Below are 21401 nucleotides of genomic sequence, written 5' to 3' on the forward strand. Positions count from 1 at the left end.
CTCAACATATCTCCTCCAAAGTAATGGATGCTATGGTGTAGGATTACATAAGCATCGGTAGGACACTTATTCGTTGACGAAGAAGCCAGTCTGTTCCTGTTGGCTGAATAGTACACGTCAGCACTCAATTTTGTAGGTTACTCGTACGCTATACGGCAGATATGCCACGTTCAAATGCTAATGGTAATTATGAAATTCAGACATCTCCGACTTGCTAATAGGTTGTAGTTATACACGTGCCGCGTTTAACCAGTTAGAAAGTCGGATATTTTTGAGTTTTCTAGTTCCCGACTATCACTTGAACGCGGCAATAGTTCTAAAACACCCTTACTTCCTGATAGCGGTTTACTGACACATGACACTCTGTTGGTAAGTCGACTCAACTACTGTAAATGAACTTCCTGAATGGAAACAAAGCTAATATGTCTGACAATACATTATTTCATTATCTTGTTACTTTTCTCAGGTGATACCACCGAACGCTAAACTTCTAAACTGCAATAGCAACAGATTATATCAACCGAACTGACAGATATTTGTGGCAGCAAAAGGAGTCATCATCAATACACTTATTTTTTTCGCGTGCCAGTTTGTAACGTTCTGCGGAAACCGCTGTCTCTGGGCTCTGGGTTCCATCGAAAGTTACAATGTTGCAACTGCAAGTAAGATGAAACACACGATGTGGACGCTTTCAATAGTCAGGTGATTCAAGTCATTGTTATTGTATTCAAAGTTTGCCTTTACCGTTTCTAAAATGAGGTTACGATTCTTTAAAAAGAACCTGCTCATTCTCATGGGTGTTTCTTTAATTATTGCCACTGTCATGATCATAACACGTGTATTAATTTATGATGAAGTCACAGGTGTTGTTGCTCAGGAAAACATGTTGTCTGATGACATGGCGAAGTTTCAGTATGGTTCTGTTCCTGAATTGATGAAGTCGGTTTACAATGCCAATTATCACCAATACGTTCAGAATGCGGACACGTATCCTGGGGAGCCTAAACTGGTCCTGGTTGTTCAGGTTCACAACAGACCAGACTACCTCAAAATACTCATTAAGTCATTGGAAAATGCAGCTGAGGTCCACAACTTTTTGCTGATTTTCAGCCATGACTATTTTTCAGAGGAAAACAATGACATAGTGCAAGGGATAACTTTCTGCAAGGTTTTACAAATATACTTCCCCTACAGCACACAGCTCTATCCTAGTGAGTTTCCTGGGCAGGATCCACAGGACTGTCCACGAGACATATCCAAGGATGATGCTTTAAAAACAGGATGCCTCAACGCTGAGCATCCAGATTCGTATGGCCACTATAGGGAAGCCTCCATCACACAGACCAAACACCACTGGTGGTGGAAACTTCACTTTTTGTGGGAGCGAGTGCAGGTTCTTCATGGTTACAGTGGCTTTGCAGTTTTCCTCGAGGAGGACAACTACATCTTGCCCGACCTCTACCACCTTTACAAAGAGATGGTTGGATACAGGAAGATCAGCTGCCCTGACTGTGACATGCTGGCGCTAGGCAACCACAACAGCCTGGCAGAGTTTGATAAGCTCAGCAACAAGGTGCAGACTGCCGGGTGGATGTCTACTAAGCACAACATTGGCATGGGCATTTCCAGAGAGGTGTATTACAAACTGATGGGTTGCAATGATGACTTCTGCACCTATGATGACTACAACTGGGACTGGACCCTCCAGCACCTGTCAGGGACTTGCATCTCCAAGCCACTCAAAGTGCTGGTGGCCCAGGGATCCAGGGTTCTCCATACTGGGAACTGTGGGCTGCACCAGAACAAGGAGGCCTGTCGGCCTGAGCTGGCCCTACAGAAAGCACAGGAGTCTCTTAAGCTTGCCAAAGTCTCCCTCTTCCCTCAGTCCCTGGCCCTAACAAACGCAGAGTCAATGGAGCACAAGGCTCACATGAAAAACGGCGGATGGGGTGATATCCGTGACCATGTTCTTTGTAATAACTATGCTAAACGTCTATGAACTAAGGGCTTCTCACTTTCATCTTTTTGATGTACTGAGGATTGAGGAATTAAGTGCCATTCATACATTGAGTTCCAAAGACCGCAGTGTGTTTTACTTGTGGTTTTAATGAGGTCTTCCAAGGGTTAGTGAAACTTTGATTTGGAATGTTTTGGTGTGTATGCAGCAGTGTGATTTATAGCTTGGTTGTTATTACCAAAAGTACCATGATTGCCAAATATATTTCTTTCTTTTTTAAAACAGATTATGCAAGCCTATTCTTATGGACTGTAACATCGTTTGCTTTATATTTTCTAAAAATGAAGACCACATTTTTGTTGAAGTAAACTGACTGTGTTAGACTTCATGAAAACAACATAATGTTTCAACGCCAGCAGCTAATTATTATGGTACACATAAATGACTTCATATTGAAAACAAAACTAAATCAGTGATACATCCTTGGTTTCGACTACATGTTAGATCATTGCCATTTGTATACATCCTTCAGAACAATTAAGAGAGTTGAGCCATTTTCCCATTTAATGTGACGCATGTCCAACTTCAGGATCTCTTACCCATTCACACAAAATCTAGAATATAATATTTTTCCTTTAATTTATGTGGTGCATACGGTACAAATAGAAAAATAACAGCAACAGTCATTGTTCGGTATGTAATGAACAAACCTATAGGTTATTGTACAATAAAGTGACAATCTTGAAATTACTTAGTTTTATATATTTGTCAATAAACCAATGTTCACTTTGTATCTAACAATTGGTTTTACTAGTGAAATACTTACTGTACATAGCTTACAGTATGTCATTTGTTTGACATGTGTGGGTACAATAAAACATGTTTTACATGGGAACAACAGGAATTTACTGATATTGGTGTGTGTGTTTTTTTTTATTGTGATGGTTATGATTTCTTATCATTATGACCTTACAATGATGACCGACCTATTCTTGCTAGAGCAAAAGAGTGTGATGGGTCCACACTCAAAAAAACTTACTTAATAAAAAATTTAAAATATACAGTGGGGAGAACAAGTATTTGATACACTGCCGATTTTGCAGGTTTTCCTACTTACAAAGCATGTAGAGGTCTGTAACTTTTTATCATAGGTACACTTCAACTGTGAGAGACGGAATCTAAAACAAAAATCCAGAAAATCACATTGTATGATTTTTAAGTAATTCATTTCTCTCACAGTTGAAGTGTACCTATGATAAAAAATTAAACATCTGGCAGAGCGCAATCCCCTTTTGATTACAATGGCTTGCGAAAGTATTCACCCACCTTGGCATTTTTCCTATGTTGTTGCCTTACAAACTGAAATTAAAATAAGATTTTTTGGGGGGGTTTGTACCATTTGATTGACAACATGCCTACCACTTTGAAGATGCAAAATATATATTTTTGTGAAACAAACAAGAAATAAGACAAAAAAAACAGAACTTGAGCGTGCATAACTATTCACCCCCCAAAGTCAATACATTGTAGAGCCACCTTTTGCAGCTGCAAGTCTCTTGGGGTATGTCTCTATAAGCTTGGTAAATCTAGCCACTGGGATTTTTGCCCATTTTTCAAGGCAAAACTGCTCCAGCTCCTTCAAGTTGGATGGGTTCCGCTGGTGTACAGAGATCTTTAAGTCATACCACAGATTCTCAATTGGATTGAGGTCTGGGCTTTGACTAGGCCATTCCAATACATTTAAATGTTTCCCCTTAAACCACTCGAGTGTTGCTTTAGCAGTATGCTGGAAGGTGGACCTCTGTCCCTGTCTCAAATCTCTGGAGGACTGAAACAGGTTTCCCTCAATAATTTCCCTGTATTCCTTCAATTCTGACCAGTTTCCCAGTCCCTGCCGATGGAAAAACATCCCCACAGCATGATGCTGCCACCACCATGGTGGTGTTCTCGAGATGAGAGGTGTTGGGTTTGCACCAGACATAGCGTTTTCCTTGATGGCCAAAAAGCAACATTTTAGTCTCATCTGACCAGAGTACCTTCTTCCATATGTTTGGGGAGTCTCCCACATGCCTTTTGGGGAACACCACATTTTTTTCTTTAAGCAATGGCTTTTTTTTGGTCACTCTTCCGTAAAGCCAAGCTCTGTGGAGTGTACGGCTTAAAGTGGTCCTATGTACAGATACTCCAATCTCTGCTGTGGAGCTTTGCAGCTCCTTCAGGGTTATCTTTGGTCTCTTTGTTGCCTCTGGTTAATGCCCTCCTTGCTTGGTCAGTGAGTTTTGGTGGGCGGCCCTCTCTTGGCAGGTTTGTTGTGGTGCTATATTCTTTCTATTTTTTAATAATAGATTTAATGGTGCTCCGTGGGATGTTCAAAGTTTAGGATATTTTTCTATAACCCAACCCTGATCTGTACTTCTCCACAACTTTGTCCCTGACCTGTTTTGGGAGCTCCTTGGTCTTCATGGTGCCGCTTGTTTGGTGGTGTTGCAGACTCTGGGGCCTTTCAAAACAGGTGTATATATACTGAGATCATGTGACAGATCATGTGACACTTAGATTGGACACAGGTAGACTTTATTTAACTAATTATGTGACTTCTGAAGGTAATTGGTTGCACCAGATCTTATTTAGGGGCTTCATAGCAAAGGGGGTGAATACATATGCATGCACCACTTTTTTTTTTTTTTTCTATTTTTGAAACAAGTAATTTTTTTCATTTCACTTCACCAATTTAGACTATTTTTTGTGTATGTCCATTACATGAAATCCAAATTAAAATCAATTTAAATGACAGTTTGTAATGCAACAAAATTGGAAAAACACCAAGGGAGATTAATACATTTGCATGGCACTGTAGCTATTTTAAGTTTGAGCAAATATTTCCATGGGCTTCCACGATCTTCCTCTATTGGCAAACATTATTTTCACATAATTTGCCTAAAAGGGAAATATTTGTATTTCCCTCTCCTATGCCTGTGAATATGACAATGTACCTGTGTTTTTGAAAACCAGATGACATCATTGGATCTGTGGTTAAAAAGAGGTGGAAATTTAACCTGCGGTGCTCTGATGAGTTTCCCTTCAGTGGTGGAAATGTGTAGGATGCAGTTACTTTTTTTCTTATTTTTTTAATCAGTGCCTCGTAGAGATGCCCCTTTCTGCTTCTTATATCATGTGTAGTTTAAGATTGCATATGCAATATATTATATGAATGCTGAATGCAAATTAATGCTAAATGTCATGAATGGTTGCTCCCCCACTTTTTTATTATAAAGCACAATTTTTCTGAGATTTTTCATTTTACCACGGTTTCTTGTTGGGTGGCTGATCCACATTCCTTTTGGGAAATTGCTTTATGAAATTATGTTCAGACAACAAGCTTGTAGGCTACTATAGTTCTGTTATAGGTATTATAGCTGTCTATTTGCTTTCTCATCTCATCATTTAATGTTTAACAATATGGGGAAATAAAAGATGGCATTGTCAATCAGTGATACCATTCTTCAGAATCCATGGTTTGTAAATGGGCTTGGTTTGAATAACATGTCTAGATGTGAGCAAATTACTTTATGCCCAAAACGCTCCCATATTTGGTACAGTCTATACTTTTAACAGGTTTATGATCAATTTTAACATTTTAACTTCGATTGATTAACATTACAGCTAGAGCAGAAAAACGGATCCTAGACCTGTCGTAAGAAGCAACGTTGGTCACATGACTCAATACGCTCTTTCCACTGGTCAAGAACCATTCTGTGCCTTTATTTCCGGAAGTGCATCTTCAGATTGTCAGAGTTCCCAGATCCAAGGTTCGTAAACATCACTTTCACAATATTGTACAAACTAGCTTAATGATCCATCATGAAAAATATCTGAATTTTGTGGTTTTAGATTTTCGATATTTTTAGTCCATTAGGCAAATGGCAAGCTAGACGCCAATTTGTTTACATTAGCAAGCTAGCTAGCTAACGTTGGTTGGAGTTGCTGTTGTCACATTTGTATAGATGTTACGTAACAAGCCACTTATTAATATTCATGTCTATTTATTTTTGGTAACATTATCTAGTAACATTATACGAACAATGTGGTGTGTAATGTGTTTACAATAGCTACGTCGTCTTGCAATATGCTAACCCGACTAGCCTATATGGAAACTAACGTTAGCTAGCTACCTACGCTTAGCTATTGTAGCTAGCTAACTATTTGTGTGTCATCAAGGCACAGCCAGCAGTTAAGATACGTTTACTGTCATAACATAAGTATTTTATTTGTAGCTAATCAGGCCGTTATATGTCCAATTTATTTATGTATTAAATTGTTAATTAATGTCCCTGTGCCTAATCTAGCAGACATCCAGCTTTTACCATCCAAGCCACAGAATGACTCATTGGTTCCACCGAAACCCATTGAAAGCAACTGCACCTGTCTCCTTCAACTTCTATGGAGTTGCTGGAAGCCCATCAGCAAACAAGATATGCAAGTATGTAGACTTGGCAATTGATATCCATTCTTAGTATGGCAATTGAAAACAAGTTTGCTTACATGTATATATTCCTCATCAGTGACTTGAGAACAACAAGAGCAAGACTCTTGGAGATGTTCACAGATACCACCTGCAATCCCGAAATCATGAAAAATGGCACTGATGCTTATTTCTCCCTCTTACAAGGTGAATTTGCTGTTTTGTTTGTGCATTTTTCTCCTCTCTTTAGCTGGGCTCACTGTTTTGTAGTGTTTTTGTGTGGTCTTTTAGCTACACTCAGCTCATCATGCTTAACTATTTTCCTCTCGTTGTTATTAACAATTAGTTGGCGGTCTTTTGATTGACATGACACAGGATTCATTGCACCTCTGGATGGCACCACACAAGAGAACAAGCTTCGGTTCATGCAGAACTTCAAGTGGACTGACACTTTGCAAGGAAACACCCCAAGGTAAAGGCTTCTAGCCCATAGGTGGTTTCACAGAGGTGGTTGGTTACCTCCATCTGCCCACAGTCAGGTCTCCAGTCAACACATACATTTTAGTTACAATAGGCTTGTCTTGTTTTTTTTGCATTTCCTGCTGATCCTGTTTTATAAATGTGACGAGTGGCTCGATTCGGTCTTATGAAGCAAAATGTGAAATGTTTTTTACATTGGTTTAAAAGTAAAGACTCAGGGCTAGACAATGGTATATCAAACTCCACAGTTGAGTAACAATGGGAAAGTAATTCTGCTTTGAAAGTTGGCTCTTGAATGTTTTGGTACACCTACTTGTTAGCAATTTATGTCATTCTTCAATAACACAAACTCCAAGCAAATCAGAGGGAGGAAAATAGGTTTATTCAAAGAGGACAAATCATACGGGGAGGTAGATGGTCATTCTCCCCTGTCCTCACTGGTTCTTTCCAGTGATTCTCTTTCCAGAACAAAGGGACAGCATGTAGTTTTATAACCCAGCCCTAGCCTGTGGTTGACCAACTAGAATTCCTTCCATTAAAACTAGCCAATGGCCAAATAACAAGTATCCTATTTCAGAAGATGTCTCTTGATCAATAATTCCCTATTACAGAAAAAACACTATTTCCCTTAATCGTTATTACTCTATTGACTTCTCGTCCTTTTGACCTCTCGTCCTCTCTCTCTGCATTCTGTATTTATCTTTGACATATTCTTACATACTGGAGAGCTCTTGTCTACACCCATTCAGCATATTTCACACCTTAAGTTAGCCAGTTAAAATAATGATCATATAGGTGACAGCGTCTTAACTTTAGCTAATTTGTATTAATTATTACAGGAAAATAAACTCACAAGATCATTATTTACAAGTCAATGGTGAGCATTTTAGAGAATTTTAGAACGTTATATCCTCCTTTGTCTTTGGTGCAGGTCGTGTTGTTTTTCAAATTAAGGTCTCTGGTAAACACACACTATATCAAATAAAATCTGTGTATTTGTCACATGCATAGGATACAGAAGGTGTACACGGTACAGTGGAATGGTTACTTGCATAGTGGAGTCTTTTGTTTAGACATCTAGCTAGCTAAACAATGAGCCATATCAAATTGATTTTATTGGTCACATACACATGGTTAGCAGATGTTAATGCGAGTGTAGCGAAATGCTTGTGCTTCTAGTTCCGACCGTGCAGTAATAGATTTCCTGGGGTAACAGTGTAAGAAATAATACATAAAAAAAAAAATACTTCATAGTTTCCTAAGAACGCAAAGCGAAGCGGCCATCTCTGTCGGCGCCAGATGTACTTGAACTATAATCCCAACTCATAATGTTAATACCCTGCATGGATCTGCTGGTAGCTAAACTAACCAACTAGGTTCAATGTTAGCTAGCCAGCTAGATTCTCTTAACCATATACATGGATGAATGCTTCTCCCTCTCTGTCATTGATGCCATGGTTGCCCTTATTTTGGAGATGTAATCTGGAGACAACTGTTTTATACAACAGCCTTCTGTGTTCTCTTTTCGACTCCCTCCGCATATTTGCAATCAAACGGCAGAATTCTCCATCTCCTTAGTTATCATACTCTGCTTCCACCGGACATTCCACTGATTTCAAAACTTGGTCCTCCAGGAAGTGGAGAGCATTAGCTAGCAACACTTTTGCAGTTTTGCGTGATGTCTTTCGAAAAAGCTATGTTAGAAAGGATTACCTACACATACCAAGCAGCTCATGTTATAGACAGAAGCGTGGTACATGTCAGCATGTCCAGCCCAGCCATTATCTCAGCCAATCATGGCTAGCGGGAAGATTCCTGTTTTTTTTCCCCGTGGCTAAACCAACTAGGCTTGTAATTTAACAATTGTATTCATATTTACAGATGGCATACAAGTTTGTTATTAAGACACATGAAAGTTCACATGTTCCAGAAGGCATTTCTGTCAAACACATTTTGATAGAAAATGTATGTTTACATTCAAATGCCTCTCCTGTGAAGTGACGTGCGACATACGCCTTGTTTCCTGAAACAAGTCACACGTGTTATTACATCATTACTCAGGTTCAACATTTGCATAGTTCTCTCACTGCAAACAGATGTCTCCGTTCATTATGGAAATACAGTCTCTCTCCAATATTATTATTGTTATTAACATCCTGTCCCATTGCCTCTTTACAGTGCCCAACAAGATGCTATTTTTGAACTGATCTCCATGGCCTACAATGTTGCAATTTGGCACACCAAGTTTGCCTCAAGACTTGCAGGAAAGGAAAAGTAAGTGTTTATTTTCTGCGTTACTAATTTATTATCTTACAATGCATCTGATTATGCAAATTAGGTCATTTATGACTTTGATGTCAATTCACACTCATTCTATTTACATATCAATATTGTAAAGGGTACACATTGACATTGTACATTTCTTCCCTTTTCAGTGTAACAGAGGTAGATGCAAAAGATGTCCACAGGAGCCTGAAATTTGCTGCTGGGATTTTCAAACACCTCAAGGTGATATTATTATTATTATTATTATTATTATAATAATAATATTATTATTATAATAATAATAATACATTTTATTTTAAGCACTATTCAAGACACCCAAAGTCACTTTACATAGATATAATCAGCAAGTTAAAAAGTACACTCTGATAAACCTAACAAATATGGTTCTTATATTGCCCACTTTACATTAACCTCAACACATGGTGAATAAATTACAGTATCATCAACTTGGACACAGGTCACTGGTTGTTGGTGCATGGTTGTGTTTAGCAGCAGACTCATTCTCCTCTCTGGTCTCTCCTCTGTAGGAGGTCCACATCCCCCGCCTCATCACCCCAGCAGAGAAGGGCCGGGACCTGGAACCCAGAGTCATCGACACCTACATTGTCCAGTGCCAAGCAGAGGCACAGGAAGGTAGCTACACTGGACCCAGTCAACTGTTCTGCATTATGCTTAGGGTCAGGAGCTGACAATGTGACTTGGCCAGGAAAACTTCTGGGGCCTTAGGGCAAACTCATGTTCCCATGTATTAGTCAAATCAAATTTTATTTGTCACGTACACATGGTTAGCAGATGTTAATGCGAGTGTAGCGAAATGCTTGTGCTTCTAGTTCTGATCATGCAGTAAAATCTAAGTAATCTAACAATTAGTGTGTATGTGAGAGAGGGAGAATAGCCTACTTATGAGTGTTTGCATTGAATATGATATTAGCAATTATTAACCCATTTATTTTCTGTTTGCAGTGACGATTGCCAGAGCGATTGAGCTCAAGCATAACGCCACTCTCATTGCAGCCTTGGCCTTCGAGACTGCAAACTTCTACCAGAAAGCTGGTAAGTATTTAGGTCTGTCCTGTCACTTCATTACAAAAATGCAACACAGTCAAGATCTTAAATTGTGTTGGAATGTCTGGATCTAACCATTGTTGGTCCTCCTGATCACTCAAATGAATGTTATCCTCTCTGTTTTCCCAGACGGCACACTGAACACCCTGGAGCCAGAGTGCAGCAGTAAGTGGAGGAAGTACCTCCAGCTGAAACAGCACTTCTACATGTCCTATGTAAGTCATTGTGCAGTTCTAGACCGTTGAGAAAGTCTTCGTTTTGTTTTTGACTGTTCTGTAAATTTCGTGGTATCGAACTGGTAATTACAGTCTTGTCTCATCGCTGCAACTCCTGTACGGACTCGGGAGAGGCGAAGGTAGAGAGCCGTGCGTCCTCCGAAACCCAACCAAGCTGCACTGCTTCTTGACACAATGCTCACTTAACCCGGAAGCCAGCCGCACCAATGTGTCGGAGGAAACACCATACACCTGGCGACTGTGTCAGCGTACACTGCGCCCAGTCTGCCACAGGAGTCGCTAGTGTGCAATGGGACAAGGACATCCCTGCCGGCCAAACCCTCCCGACCCAGCACGACGTTAGGCCAATTGTGCGATGTCCATGGGTCTCCCGGTCGCGGCCGGCTGCGACAGAGCCTGGACTCGAACCAGGAATCTCTAATGGCACAGCTAGCACTGCCTTAGATCACTGCGCCACTCGGGAGGCGAAATGTGTTTCTAATGATGCTTATGCCCTTCATTTGTCACTTTTTCAGGCATACTGCTACCACGGACAGACTCTCCTCTCTAGTGACAAGTGTGGGGAGTCAATAAGATCTCTCCAAGAGGCAGAAAAATGTTGGTATTTCTGTTCTAGAGATGATACATCATGTTTTGCCTTTTTGAAGCACTTAACAGGTGTCTCTTCATCTTAAGAAGTGTAAATATTTACAGGTCTTGTTAACTGTGTTTAGGCTACTCCAGAGCCGAGACTCTGTGCAAAGAGTACCGTCAGACCAAAGGGCCGGGTAGCACGGCCAAGCCCTCTGAGCAACTCTTCTTCACCAAGCTGGGTGGCTTGATCAAAAATACCCTGCAGAAGTGCGAGAGAGAAAACGGATTCATGTGAGACCAACACACACAGTGCGAGACACACACACCTCCCGAAGAATATTGATTTGTTTAGAGTAAATAACATTAAGCAATTGTAGCATTTATACACAAATGTTTAATTTCTCCAGATACTTCCACAAGGTCCCAGCCGAGGCGCCCCAGCTGGAGCTGAAGGCCAGCTATGGCCTTGCCGAGCCAATCTCCTTTGAGTTCCCAGCGCTCAGCGAGCAATGCACCCCTGAAGTCTACGCCACCTTTGACCTCACCAAGGGGGCCAAAGACGAGAAGGTAATGCTGCTCAGCCATTTGGGACTGAAACATAACTTGATTACTATAGTTTTTGTGCTCTGATTTTGTTTTGAAGGTATGTCTTCACATATTTTGTCTTGTTACTGATAATAATCATATAAAGACACTGATAGGGTTTTGTTTATTTGCTTGGCTGGGACAAAAGGTTTCACATTTTTCCCCCTCACTATTTTGATTGCAGGCCAAACCAAAACGGGAAGAAGAGGTTATTAAGCCAATGAAGGAACCAGATTTGAAGCCTCAGAAAGATACAGGCTGCGTCATCTCTTAAATAACAGGAAGACACTACTCCCATACTGTACACAGGCTTAAATTCCACCTAACAGAGATATGGAGTCCCATTTCCTTTCCATGAAAAGTCCTTGTTGTTTCTTTGAATTATGGTAAAATGTTTTACATTATGCTGATATGCAGTGCTACCAAGCCAGACTATTCAGTCATTGAGTATAAAATGGCCTCTGAGAAAAGGTTATTGGTGATGGGGGGGATAACATAATAGATATGGGAGTAGAAATGTTAATCAACAAGGAACAGAAGAAAAGCATGGATTTATTCATGCATTGGCTTGTTTTATCTGTAGTGTTTTATGGTCAGTGATTTACGGTAGCATCTGTTGTACTTCATTTTATACGTAGCTGTTTTCACATTTTTTTGGGACCAAATATTAATGGGTCAGACTTACAGCTGAATTGTTCTCTCACTAGTGCTGTTGGGGATTTTGTTAAAAGCCCCCGTCATATTGGATCTTTATTTATTGCTCATTTAAGAAACTGACAAATCATATAGTAAGAACTTAACACTCCATGATGAATATCTAATCATTTGAGCAAATCGTATGTTTTCATTTATTTTCTTTTTCTGTCTCTGAGATTCTCTAATTGAATCAGTTTTCTTGTAACTGAAAGGACACTCCTGTACATACTATCATATTATTCCTATTCTCTCAAGACTCTCCATTGCTGGGTAGGGCCTGTATTTATTATAGTAACCATTGTGAAATATTCCCCTCTTTTTATTAGAGATTTGAGGACAAGGCAGGGGTTGTCTTGGGTCATAATAACCATAGCAAGGCCAACAGTTCAGCAGGAACATGGAACAACATCTGGGAAGCACTCAGGAGAGCGCAATGTGCTGAATGTTGCAGATAATAAATGTAATTTATAAAGCTGATATGAGCATGTCTGAACGTTCCATAACATTGTACCCTACGGATCTTCCTGTGATCTCAAACTGTTTTAAATAACCCAGGCTAGTGGCAATGGTTGCTGTTAAGACTGATTGATGAGCGCAGGAACAATAGAATAATGGTTAATGAAATTCAAATATGATGTCAATCATAACCTGCTCAAACCATTTCAGTGAAGGTTTGTTGTACTTTGGCACATAGATTTCCATACATAGTGTAAAACCATCAAATTCATTTACTCATTTATATTTTATCTGTAAATGACTGATATACTCCATATGTATGCATTACTGTAGCTTTCTGAGTACTGATTCGCCATCATTTCCTAACTGTTTTTTAGAACTAATGACAACTAGCCTCTATTGAGGTAGTACGATAGGGGGACAAGTAACCACTAGTATAGTATACTAATTTGCCAATCAAGGAAGACAATTTGGCATTCTTTCTGTGCAACCTCAGAGCCCATTTGAATGGCATTACATTTTAAATCGTATTAGTCACACCGATGTCAGAACTCAGTGTAGATGTACTGTATCCAGCTCTAAATTAGAATGAAAATAACACAGACTATATATTATCTTTACAAGCCCTTTTTATTCTTGGAACAATGGATTTTCACATTCAAGGACCAATTGTATTTATTTTAATGAACACATGTCATTTGCTGTATCATAATGTATACACCAGTCTAACATTACTCTTCTTCGAATGGTGTCCTTTGTTGAAAATGTGTTTCAAATGGAAATAAAAACATCAAGAAACCTGAATTACTATTTTATGTTAAGTTGAAACACTACATTTCCTGGTGTGTGTTGTAGTTAGGGTTGCAGAATTTCAGGAACTTTCAAAATCCCTGGTTTTCCGGAAATCCCAGCCGTAGAAAGACATCACATCATTGTATGTCCCATTATGGTGTATGTGAGGGCATGGGCAGTGCCATTGAGGCCATCTCCATTTGAAGTAGTCAATTTTGTTCTACTTTTATGGGTTGGCAAACAAACTGCCACCTGTAGTGTTGCTTGAACAGGTATAAAGACAAGGTTGGTGATTTACTGCCACCTGCATTCATTGAATGTTTGCTCAAGAGTACAATTCATTGGCTGATCACTCCTCGTGTGATCCTTCCTTAAACCATAGGAAGTCCCACCCAGTTGACTACCTCAAAATTGTGAAAGTCCTCAATGGCTCTACCCATGCAAAAAATTGGCTTTTGGGCACTAGCATCCTCTTTCTATCTCTATGGTTAGTATCATTAGCCAGAGGAACAACAGTACTGCATATAGCAGTTAACAATAAAACTTGACATTTAAAAAAGCCCAACCCTCAGCCTTAGAAGGAACTGAAATGAGTAGCCTGTCATCCAAAGGCAGCGTCTGACTGGTGTACACAGTAATCATGACTCAAATGTGTGTTTCTGGTGTGTATTAGGTTTCAAAACTAATGAAGGACTTGGTATTTTTCTTTTTTCTTTTGTCTTGACTGACCATTCCAGTAGCATCAAAGTGGAGGAAATGTATTTACTCTGAGCTGAGAAAACATTTATACTCTACAGGCAGCAGCACAAGGAAAGGAAAACATTTTCTTCAGTGAAGAATGAGCGAAAGTTTCAAGGAAGTAAGTGCTGTTCATATGTATGCTAAAGGGTTTAACTGTCGGAGGGTTATAGGCTTTTCTTTATAATTACTTTTTCAGTATCTCTCAATTCAGAGCTACTTTTATGATTGCTACCTGTATGGATCATGCTAATAGTGCCTTAAAGCTAGAATCTGCAGTTGCTACATCCATTTTTGGATTTATAGATGTATGATATATACTCATTGAATATAACGTATACATGCCTCATGACCTTAGTTGAACTGTCGTACACTATCAGAATCAAAAATGTAAGCTTGTTAATGTAAACAAACACTGTATAGCCTCAAAACATGGTTAAAACTATCATATCGATATCATGGGTGCATCCATAGCGCTATGTATTTGAGTGGTTGTATTTTTCTATTCCCTTCCCTCAGCTTTTTACCAAAACAGATGTGGGGTATCCACTTTACTATTGTTTCAACTGCAGATTCTAGCTTTAAGACTATTCCTTGACTAATAGATGGTGCCATTGGAAATTGCTAACCATAAGCTAATGTAGTACGCACACAGACACCATTATCAAGCACAACCACAGACCTTATATGAATTGTTTATGCAGAACTGGGGTATTCGAGAAGATATGGAGTAATTCACAGTGTGTCTCTCAGGGCCCTGACATTCAGGGGACACAGTTCAGGGGTCCCTCTCTGTCCCAGCAGAGGAGGGTCATCCATTTCTCCAGCGGTGAGACTCTGGAGGAAGATAACAGTGAGGAAGAGGAGGATACATCACATGAGCAGGTGTTTAGGGAGCCTGAAGACATGGTATGGAAGTATTCAAACAGATAAGATTTAGATTCTTAGTAGAAATACTTTTTTGTCCATTAGTAGTCTAAATGTAGCACTAACCTGTGTGTTTTAGCTTAAACTCCCGTGGAAAGCATATACTTGGTCTCTGGGCAGGAAGTCATTGCGCAGTAAGTTGCATTCCATTCCAGTGTGCTCTTGAAACATTCAAATTCAGCAAGGCAGTGTACTCCATATAATTCAGTTATTGTATAGAAATAATGCTTTACCACTGTATGTCCATTAAATACATTTTTGAAAAGGTCTTACATAAAGTATTTTTGTCTTCAGCTTGTGATTTTCTTGGGGAAAAACTGGCTGGTCTACTTGGCCTTAACACTGCCAAATACCAGTATGCTGTAGACGAATATCAACGCTCCATTAAGGTAAGGTAGTTGTACACATAACATAACACATCACATAGTCTTTCTTGACCACATAGGGCCAGGCATGAGTTTTTCCTGACAATGTGAGCTGACCAGGTACAACCTGGTGATAGGCATTAGGCCCAACAGTTGTTCCTGTTCTGGTCAAGTGGCCAGGAAAAGCTCCTAGACCTACATATAAAGTCTGCACTACATATTCAGAAATGTACATATGAATGTTTCCATTCATCAGTCTGATGTCTGAGTTTCTAAACCTAATTGAAACATTGATAACCCAACGGTTTTGATCACTTCTAGACCACAGCCAGTAAAGAAACTGAATGCTCTTATGAGGAAGGCACAGAGAGAATTCACCTTTCTTCAAGGATGAGCAGTGAATATGGGGCCACAAGCTTCTACAGACTCCCTGCTGGTTCTCAAGCCTCCCAAAACATTGAGCACAGAACTACAGGATCCCACAACAAGGGCTATCAAAATGATAATGAGCACTGAGAAAGAACTAGCTATTATGAATTTAACATATTAACATGTGTTAAGAAAGCTAATATTAATGTTGATGTGTGTATTTTTTGCTGTTCCTCTCGCTATGGTTTCTACCAAACCAGGGTTCAAATACATGTATATTTGATATTTAAAATACTTGTTTCTGTGTATTTGAGTATTGCCCAAAACCAGTACCTTTATACTCCTAAGACCCAGGAATACCTTTTTGTCCTCTCTGGTGGACATCAGTTCTTGGTCCATATCACTGAGGCCATACAAGCCACTGTATTGAGTCCTGCTGCCGTCAAAATTAGGCAATTTTATGGAAAATTTTAAGAGTGTGTAATTATTAATTCTTTTTGTGAGTTTGATATTCAAATTGTTTCTAGAAAGTGAATATCTCAGGAATAGTTAAGTGAGTTGTCAGGACGGTGTAATAATTGTTTCACATTAAATAAGGGCTAAATAAGAGCTTATCAAGAAATATCCTCTGTAGTGGACCACCCGGATGCCGCAACTATGTTTTCACCTACTGTACCCATTGACTGCAATGTCCATTTTTTTCATATTTACGTCCTAATGACCACCACAGGGAACAATTTTGCACTTACAATAAAAGATAAATAACAATATTATTTTCTTGGTAACGTTTTTTTTTCTCACCCTAAACACATGTTATGTAAAATATATATGTATTGGTCAAGAATATAAATGCAACATGTAAAGTGTTGGTCCCATGTTTCACGAGCTGAAATAAAAGATTCCAGACATTTTCCATTTGCACAAAAAGCTTATTTCTCTCAAATTTTGTGCACAAATTTGTTTACATCCCTGTTAGTGAGCATTTAGCCTAGTGGTTAGAGATTTGGGCCAGTAACCAAAAGGTTGCTAAATTGAATCCCCGTGTTGACGAGGTAAAAATCTGTCGTTCTACCCCTGAACAAGGCAGTTAACCCATTTTTTCTAGGCTGTCATTGTAAATAAGAATTTGTTCTTAACTGACTTGCCTAGTTAAATAAATAAGAAAATGTCTCCTATGCCAATATAATCCATCCACCTGACAGGTATGGCATATCAAGAAGCTGATTAAACAGCATGATCATTACACAGGTGCACCTTGTGCCGGGGACAATAAAAGGCCACTCTAAAATGTGCAGTTGTGTCACACAACACAATGCCACAGATTTGTCAAGTTGAGGGAGTGTGCAATTGGCATGCTGACTGCAGGAATGTCCACCAGAGCTGTTGCCAGATAATTGAATGTTAATTTTTCTACCATTAGTCGCCTCCAACGTCGTTTTAATTTGGCAGTATGTCCAACCGGCCTCACAACTGGAGACCACGTGTAACCACACCAGCCTAGGGCCTCCACATCTGGCTTCTTCACCTGTGGGATCGTCCGAGACCAGCCACCTGATGAAACTGGGTTTGCACAACTGAAGAATTGTCTGCACAAACTGTCAGAAACCATCTCAGGTTAGTTCATCTGCGTGTCCGTCGTCCTCACCAGGGTCTTGACCTGACTGCAGTTCAGCGTAGCAATCGACTTCTGCGGGCAAATGCTCACCTTCGATGGCTACTGGCACGCTGGAGAAGTGTGCTCTTCACGGATCAATCCCGACTTCAACTGTACCGGGCAGATGGCAGACAGCGTGTATTTTTATTTTATTTATTTATTTAACCTTTATTTAACTAGGCAAGTCAGTTAAGAACAAATTCTTATTTACAATGACGGCCTACCAAAAGGCCTAAATAAATAAATAAAATTAAACAAAAATATAGGACAAAACACACATCACAACAATAGAGACAACACCACAAGATAGACCTAAGACAACAACATAGCATGGCAGCATTACATGACAACACAGCATGGTAGCAACCCAACATGACGACAACCATGTATGGCGCTGTGTGGGCGAACGGTTTGCTGATGTCAACATTGTGAACAGAGTGCCCCATGGTGGCGGTGGGGTTATGGTATGGGCAGGCATAAACTACGGACAATGAACACATTTGCATTTTATCGATGGCAATTTGAATGCACAGAGATACCGTGACGAGATTCTGAGGCCCATTGTCGTGCCGTTCATCTGCCGCCATCAACTCATGTTTCAGCATGATAATGCACGGCCCTATGTCGCAAGGACCTGCACACAATTCCTGGAAGCTAAAAATTTCCCAGTTCTTCCATGGCCTGCATACTCACCAGACATGTCACCCATTGAGCATTTTTGGGATGTTCTGAGATCAACGTGTATGACAGCGTGTTCCAGTTGCCGCCAATATCCAGCAAGTTCACACAGCCATTGAAGTGGGACAACATTCCACAGGCCACAATCAACAGCCTGATCAACTCTATGTGAAAGAGATGTGTTACGCTGCATGAGGCAAATGGTGGTCACACCAGGTACTGACTGGTTTTCTGATCCACGTCCCTACCTTTTAAAAAAAGGTTTCTGTGACCAACAAATGCATTTCTGTATTCCCAGTCATGTTAAATCCACAGATTAGGGCCTAAATAATTTATTTAAATATACTGATTTCCTTATATGACCTATAACTTAGTAACATCGTTGAAATTGTTGCTTGTTGTGTTTATATTTTTGTTCAGTGTATACATATATATAATATATCCCTTATTTTTTCTCCCAGCTGTCAGAATGTTATTTTAGTATTTGAATGGTTGTTTGACAAAACAAACAAATAGTCTTCCAAATTGTATTTGAAAGTACTGTATTTTCAAATACTTATTTCAAATACCTGGGTTAAATTCATGGGAGTCAGAATTGGATCATTTTCAAATACTTTCCAAAATTAAACTACTTGTTCTTTCAAATAAAAGTTATATGAATAATTGTTTTGAAATGTATTGAAAAGTAATTTAAATACTTGAAATAGCATTTGACCTCAGGTTGGTTTCTACTCTATTGCACTTTATCTGCCTATATTAATAAAATGCTGGATTTGAAAAAAATTGACATTTTCCATGCATCCCTTCAAATTGATTGCATTTCTTACAAAATGCGTTTGTACAGTATGCGAGCAAATGTCAGACATATTTTTTAGAGCATAGCTAGTTGCTACATATGACTAAATTCAGGACAGGGCCAAAAATATTCGACGAGGATGGGATTCGAACCCACGCGTGCAGAGCACAATGGATTAGCAGTCCATCGCCTTAACCACTCGGCCACCTCGTCGTTCTACCCAATGCTAAACAGTTAGCTTTATCAAACCAAGCTACATATATTGCCCCGTTACATGTTTTCACAACATATAACGTTGCATTTCAGGATAGTTCTGATTTGTATAAATAAAATGTATACATTTTAGCTAGCTACATCTGTCTTAATCATTCCATTGTGGTAGATAGCTAACGTTAGCCAGCTATAATTTTTAAACTGGACCTATCAGCGTAAGAAAACACTTGAAACGCAGGCGCATTCTGAATTCAACAAATATCCAGTAGCAGCAACGAATGCTTTGAAAGCCAATATGCAAATGATTGAGAGAGTAATTTAGGCTGTTTCGGATTATCGTGAGTTGTATAACATAACTCTAAACTCGTACAAGGACTCACAGAGAAAGGCAAGGGCATGGAGAGCTGTAAAATCTGCAAGTGGAAATGCCTGGTAAGGACAGCTTGCTGATAGCAAAATAACCTTAGTTAGGTAACTCGTAAGGGTGAGGACTAGATGGTATACAACTACGAAGATAATGGACTTTTCGTAGCAGGTTAGGATAATTAGGTTAAGGGTAGGACAATTGTTAGGTTTAGGGATAATTAAAATGCAGAAATTCTCCCGAAACGACATTTTCTTTTTAACATTTAGACGCTATTTGCGTCACTTCCGTCCGTAGCAGTATAGCATCTAGCCACAACCGCAAGTAAATTAGCCAACTTGCTAGCTACTTGCTTGAACTGTGTTGTTGACCAAATACACAACTTTCTCTCACCTATTAGTTAGCTAGCTGCATACATAGCCAGCTACATACCTGCCAATTATTATTTCCCTAATCAAACAACAATGTGATCCCTGCAATAAGGTAAATTAGAAATAAACATATTGTAATGAAACAGCAGGGAGCAGGTCTCGAACCCTCGACCTTCTAGCCCGAGGTCCGGCGCGCTATCGATTGTTCCGCAAAAGCATGCTCATGCGGCAGAATCGATTTCCGCGCTTATAAACCCAGGGTCGTTGCACTACTCCCTCCTTTCAAAGAGCGCGTCCTCGCGCTAGCTTGCGAATCTAAGTCTTACAGGAACGCGCTCACCGGCCAAGCACACGCGCTGTCGTGGATGCAAGATCCGATCACTTCGACCTTCTAGCCCGAGGTCCGGCGCGCTATCGACTGTGCCGCAAAAGCATGCTCGTGCGGCAGAGTCGATTTCCGCGCTTATAAACCCAGGGTCGTTACAATATGTTTACATAAGATTCAAGAAATGGCATGGTGTGTATTTCCCTCAACCTTTGATAGCTCAGATTGAGATTGCTCTATTTGTGTAAGATGCAGGTGTCCTTACCTGTCTCCCCTCTTCTTTTTGTCTGACGAGTCATTTGGTGTGTTCAGTTGATGACTGTCAGAAGAAATGGAAGAACCTGAGGGACACATTCGTCAGACTCAAGCGGGCTGAAGAGCAGAGGAAAGCCTCTGGGGAGCCGGATAGTCACAAGAAGAACTGGATGCACAGCAGGAGAATGTCCTTCCTCACCCCCTTCATCCAGGCCAAGAGCTGACATGAGACACCACACTTGACTTGGAGGATAGGGGAGAGGATGATAAGGAAATGGAGAGGAACGGGGAAAGTGCCACAGAAGGCGTGGATGATAAATCAGCCTTCATTATCCATGAGATCAAGGGGGACTAGGAAGACGATGAGGACGCTCCCTCTCCTGACACTGCATCGGGATCCAATGGGCCCAGCCAGAAGAGGAGGTGGCAGATGGATGGGATGGATGGAATGGAGGACATAGAGGACGAGATGTTCTTCTTTAGTTTGCTCCCGTATTTTAGGAAGCTCCCCCATGGAAAGAAGAGTGCTCTAAAACTGAAAATACACCAACTTTTACATGAAGCAGCATTCCAATAACCCACTGCCCTGCCACGCCCCCTCCTTTCCTCCTTGTTTTGTAAAGCATAAGCCTACATTTTGTCATGTTACCAACTATTGTTCTATACTCAGTTTGATACTATGCCTGTTGTTTATGGTGATTGCAAGGTCAATTGTTAACAAATAAATACTTAATATATTTGAGGGCCTGAATTGATTG

The 21401-nt window shown here is 40.0% G+C and overlaps 3 protein-coding genes, 1 non-coding gene and 1 pseudogene across 8 annotated transcripts; 4 read left to right on the forward strand and 1 right to left on the reverse strand.

Annotated features, from left to right (window-relative positions):
• Positions 1 to 263: 263 nt before the first annotated feature.
• Positions 264 to 2869, forward strand: LOC120024579 (alpha-1,6-mannosyl-glycoprotein 2-beta-N-acetylglucosaminyltransferase-like). The gene is made up of 2 exons (XM_038968864.1): positions 264 to 369; positions 467 to 2869. The coding sequence occupies exon 2, from the start codon at positions 755 to 757 to the stop codon at positions 1997 to 1999; it is 1245 nt and encodes a 414-aa protein (XP_038824792.1). The 5' UTR covers positions 264 to 369; positions 467 to 754; the 3' UTR covers positions 2000 to 2869.
• Positions 2870 to 5659: 2790 nt separating this feature from the next.
• Positions 5660 to 13600, forward strand: LOC120024580 (BRO1 domain-containing protein BROX). Of its 4 annotated transcripts, none has more exons than XM_038968865.1 (13): positions 5660 to 5766; positions 6304 to 6437; positions 6520 to 6626; positions 6795 to 6891; positions 9078 to 9173; positions 9335 to 9407; positions 9713 to 9818; positions 10149 to 10238; positions 10380 to 10465; positions 11002 to 11083; positions 11200 to 11350; positions 11467 to 11626; positions 11829 to 13600. In XM_038968865.1, exons 2-13 carry the CDS (start codon positions 6337 to 6339, stop codon positions 11916 to 11918), a joined length of 1239 nt encoding a protein of 412 aa, XP_038824793.1. In that variant the 5' UTR covers positions 5660 to 5766; positions 6304 to 6336; the 3' UTR covers positions 11919 to 13600. The 4 variants fall into 4 exon arrangements, with proteins under 4 accessions (XP_038824793.1, XP_038824795.1, XP_038824796.1 ...); XM_038968866.1 differs by having other exon boundaries at positions 5724 to 5766; positions 6307 to 6437; XM_038968867.1 differs by lacking the exon at positions 6520 to 6626.
• Positions 13601 to 14233: 633 nt separating this feature from the next.
• On the forward strand, positions 14234 to 16757 carry LOC120024584 (protein FAM177A1-like). Of its 2 annotated transcripts, XM_038968872.1 has the most exons (5): positions 14234 to 14447; positions 15080 to 15235; positions 15333 to 15387; positions 15548 to 15642; positions 15940 to 16757. In XM_038968872.1, the coding sequence occupies exons 1-5, from the start codon at positions 14427 to 14429 to the stop codon at positions 16132 to 16134; spliced, it is 522 nt and encodes a 173-aa protein (XP_038824800.1). In that variant the 5' UTR covers positions 14234 to 14426; the 3' UTR covers positions 16135 to 16757. The 2 variants fall into 2 exon arrangements, with proteins under 2 accessions (XP_038824800.1, XP_038824799.1); XM_038968871.1 differs by lacking the exon at positions 14234 to 14447 and having other exon boundaries at positions 15002 to 15235.
• Positions 16758 to 19246: 2489 nt separating this feature from the next.
• On the reverse strand, positions 19247 to 19328 carry trnas-gcu. The gene has a single exon. It is a non-coding gene; the product is annotated as a tRNA-Ser (tRNA).
• Positions 19329 to 19623: 295 nt separating this feature from the next.
• On the forward strand, positions 19624 to 21242 carry LOC120023975 (annotated as a pseudogene).
• Positions 21243 to 21401: the final 159 nt, after the last annotated feature.

This window comes from Salvelinus namaycush, chromosome 29 (genome assembly GCF_016432855.1).
Source record: "Salvelinus namaycush isolate Seneca chromosome 29, SaNama_1.0, whole genome shotgun sequence".
Taxonomy (NCBI): domain Eukaryota; kingdom Metazoa; phylum Chordata; class Actinopteri; order Salmoniformes; family Salmonidae; genus Salvelinus; species Salvelinus namaycush.

Bases quoted from the DNA above. Each gene is read 5' to 3' on its own strand.
- LOC120024584 (XM_038968871.1), top strand. From the start codon at position 15,014: ATGAATTGTTTATGCAGAACTGGGGTATTCGAGAAGATATGGAGTAAT. The intron at 15,236-15,332 runs GTATGGAAGTAT...TGTGTGTTTTAG, and splicing joins TTAGGGAGCCTGAAGACATG to CTTAAACTCCCGTGGAAAGC. The intron at 15,388-15,547 runs GTAAGTTGCATT...TTTTGTCTTCAG, and splicing joins GGGCAGGAAGTCATTGCGCA to CTTGTGATTTTCTTGGGGAA.
- LOC120024580 (XM_038968865.1), top strand. From the start codon at position 6,337: ATGACTCATTGGTTCCACCGAAACCCATTGAAAGCAACTGCACCTGTC. The intron at 6,438-6,519 runs GTATGTAGACTT...ATTCCTCATCAG, and splicing joins TCAGCAAACAAGATATGCAA to TGACTTGAGAACAACAAGAG. The intron at 6,627-6,794 runs GTGAATTTGCTG...GACATGACACAG, and splicing joins TTATTTCTCCCTCTTACAAG to GATTCATTGCACCTCTGGAT.
- LOC120024579 (XM_038968864.1), top strand. From the start codon at position 755: ATGAGGTTACGATTCTTTAAAAAGAACCTGCTCATTCTCATGGGTGTT.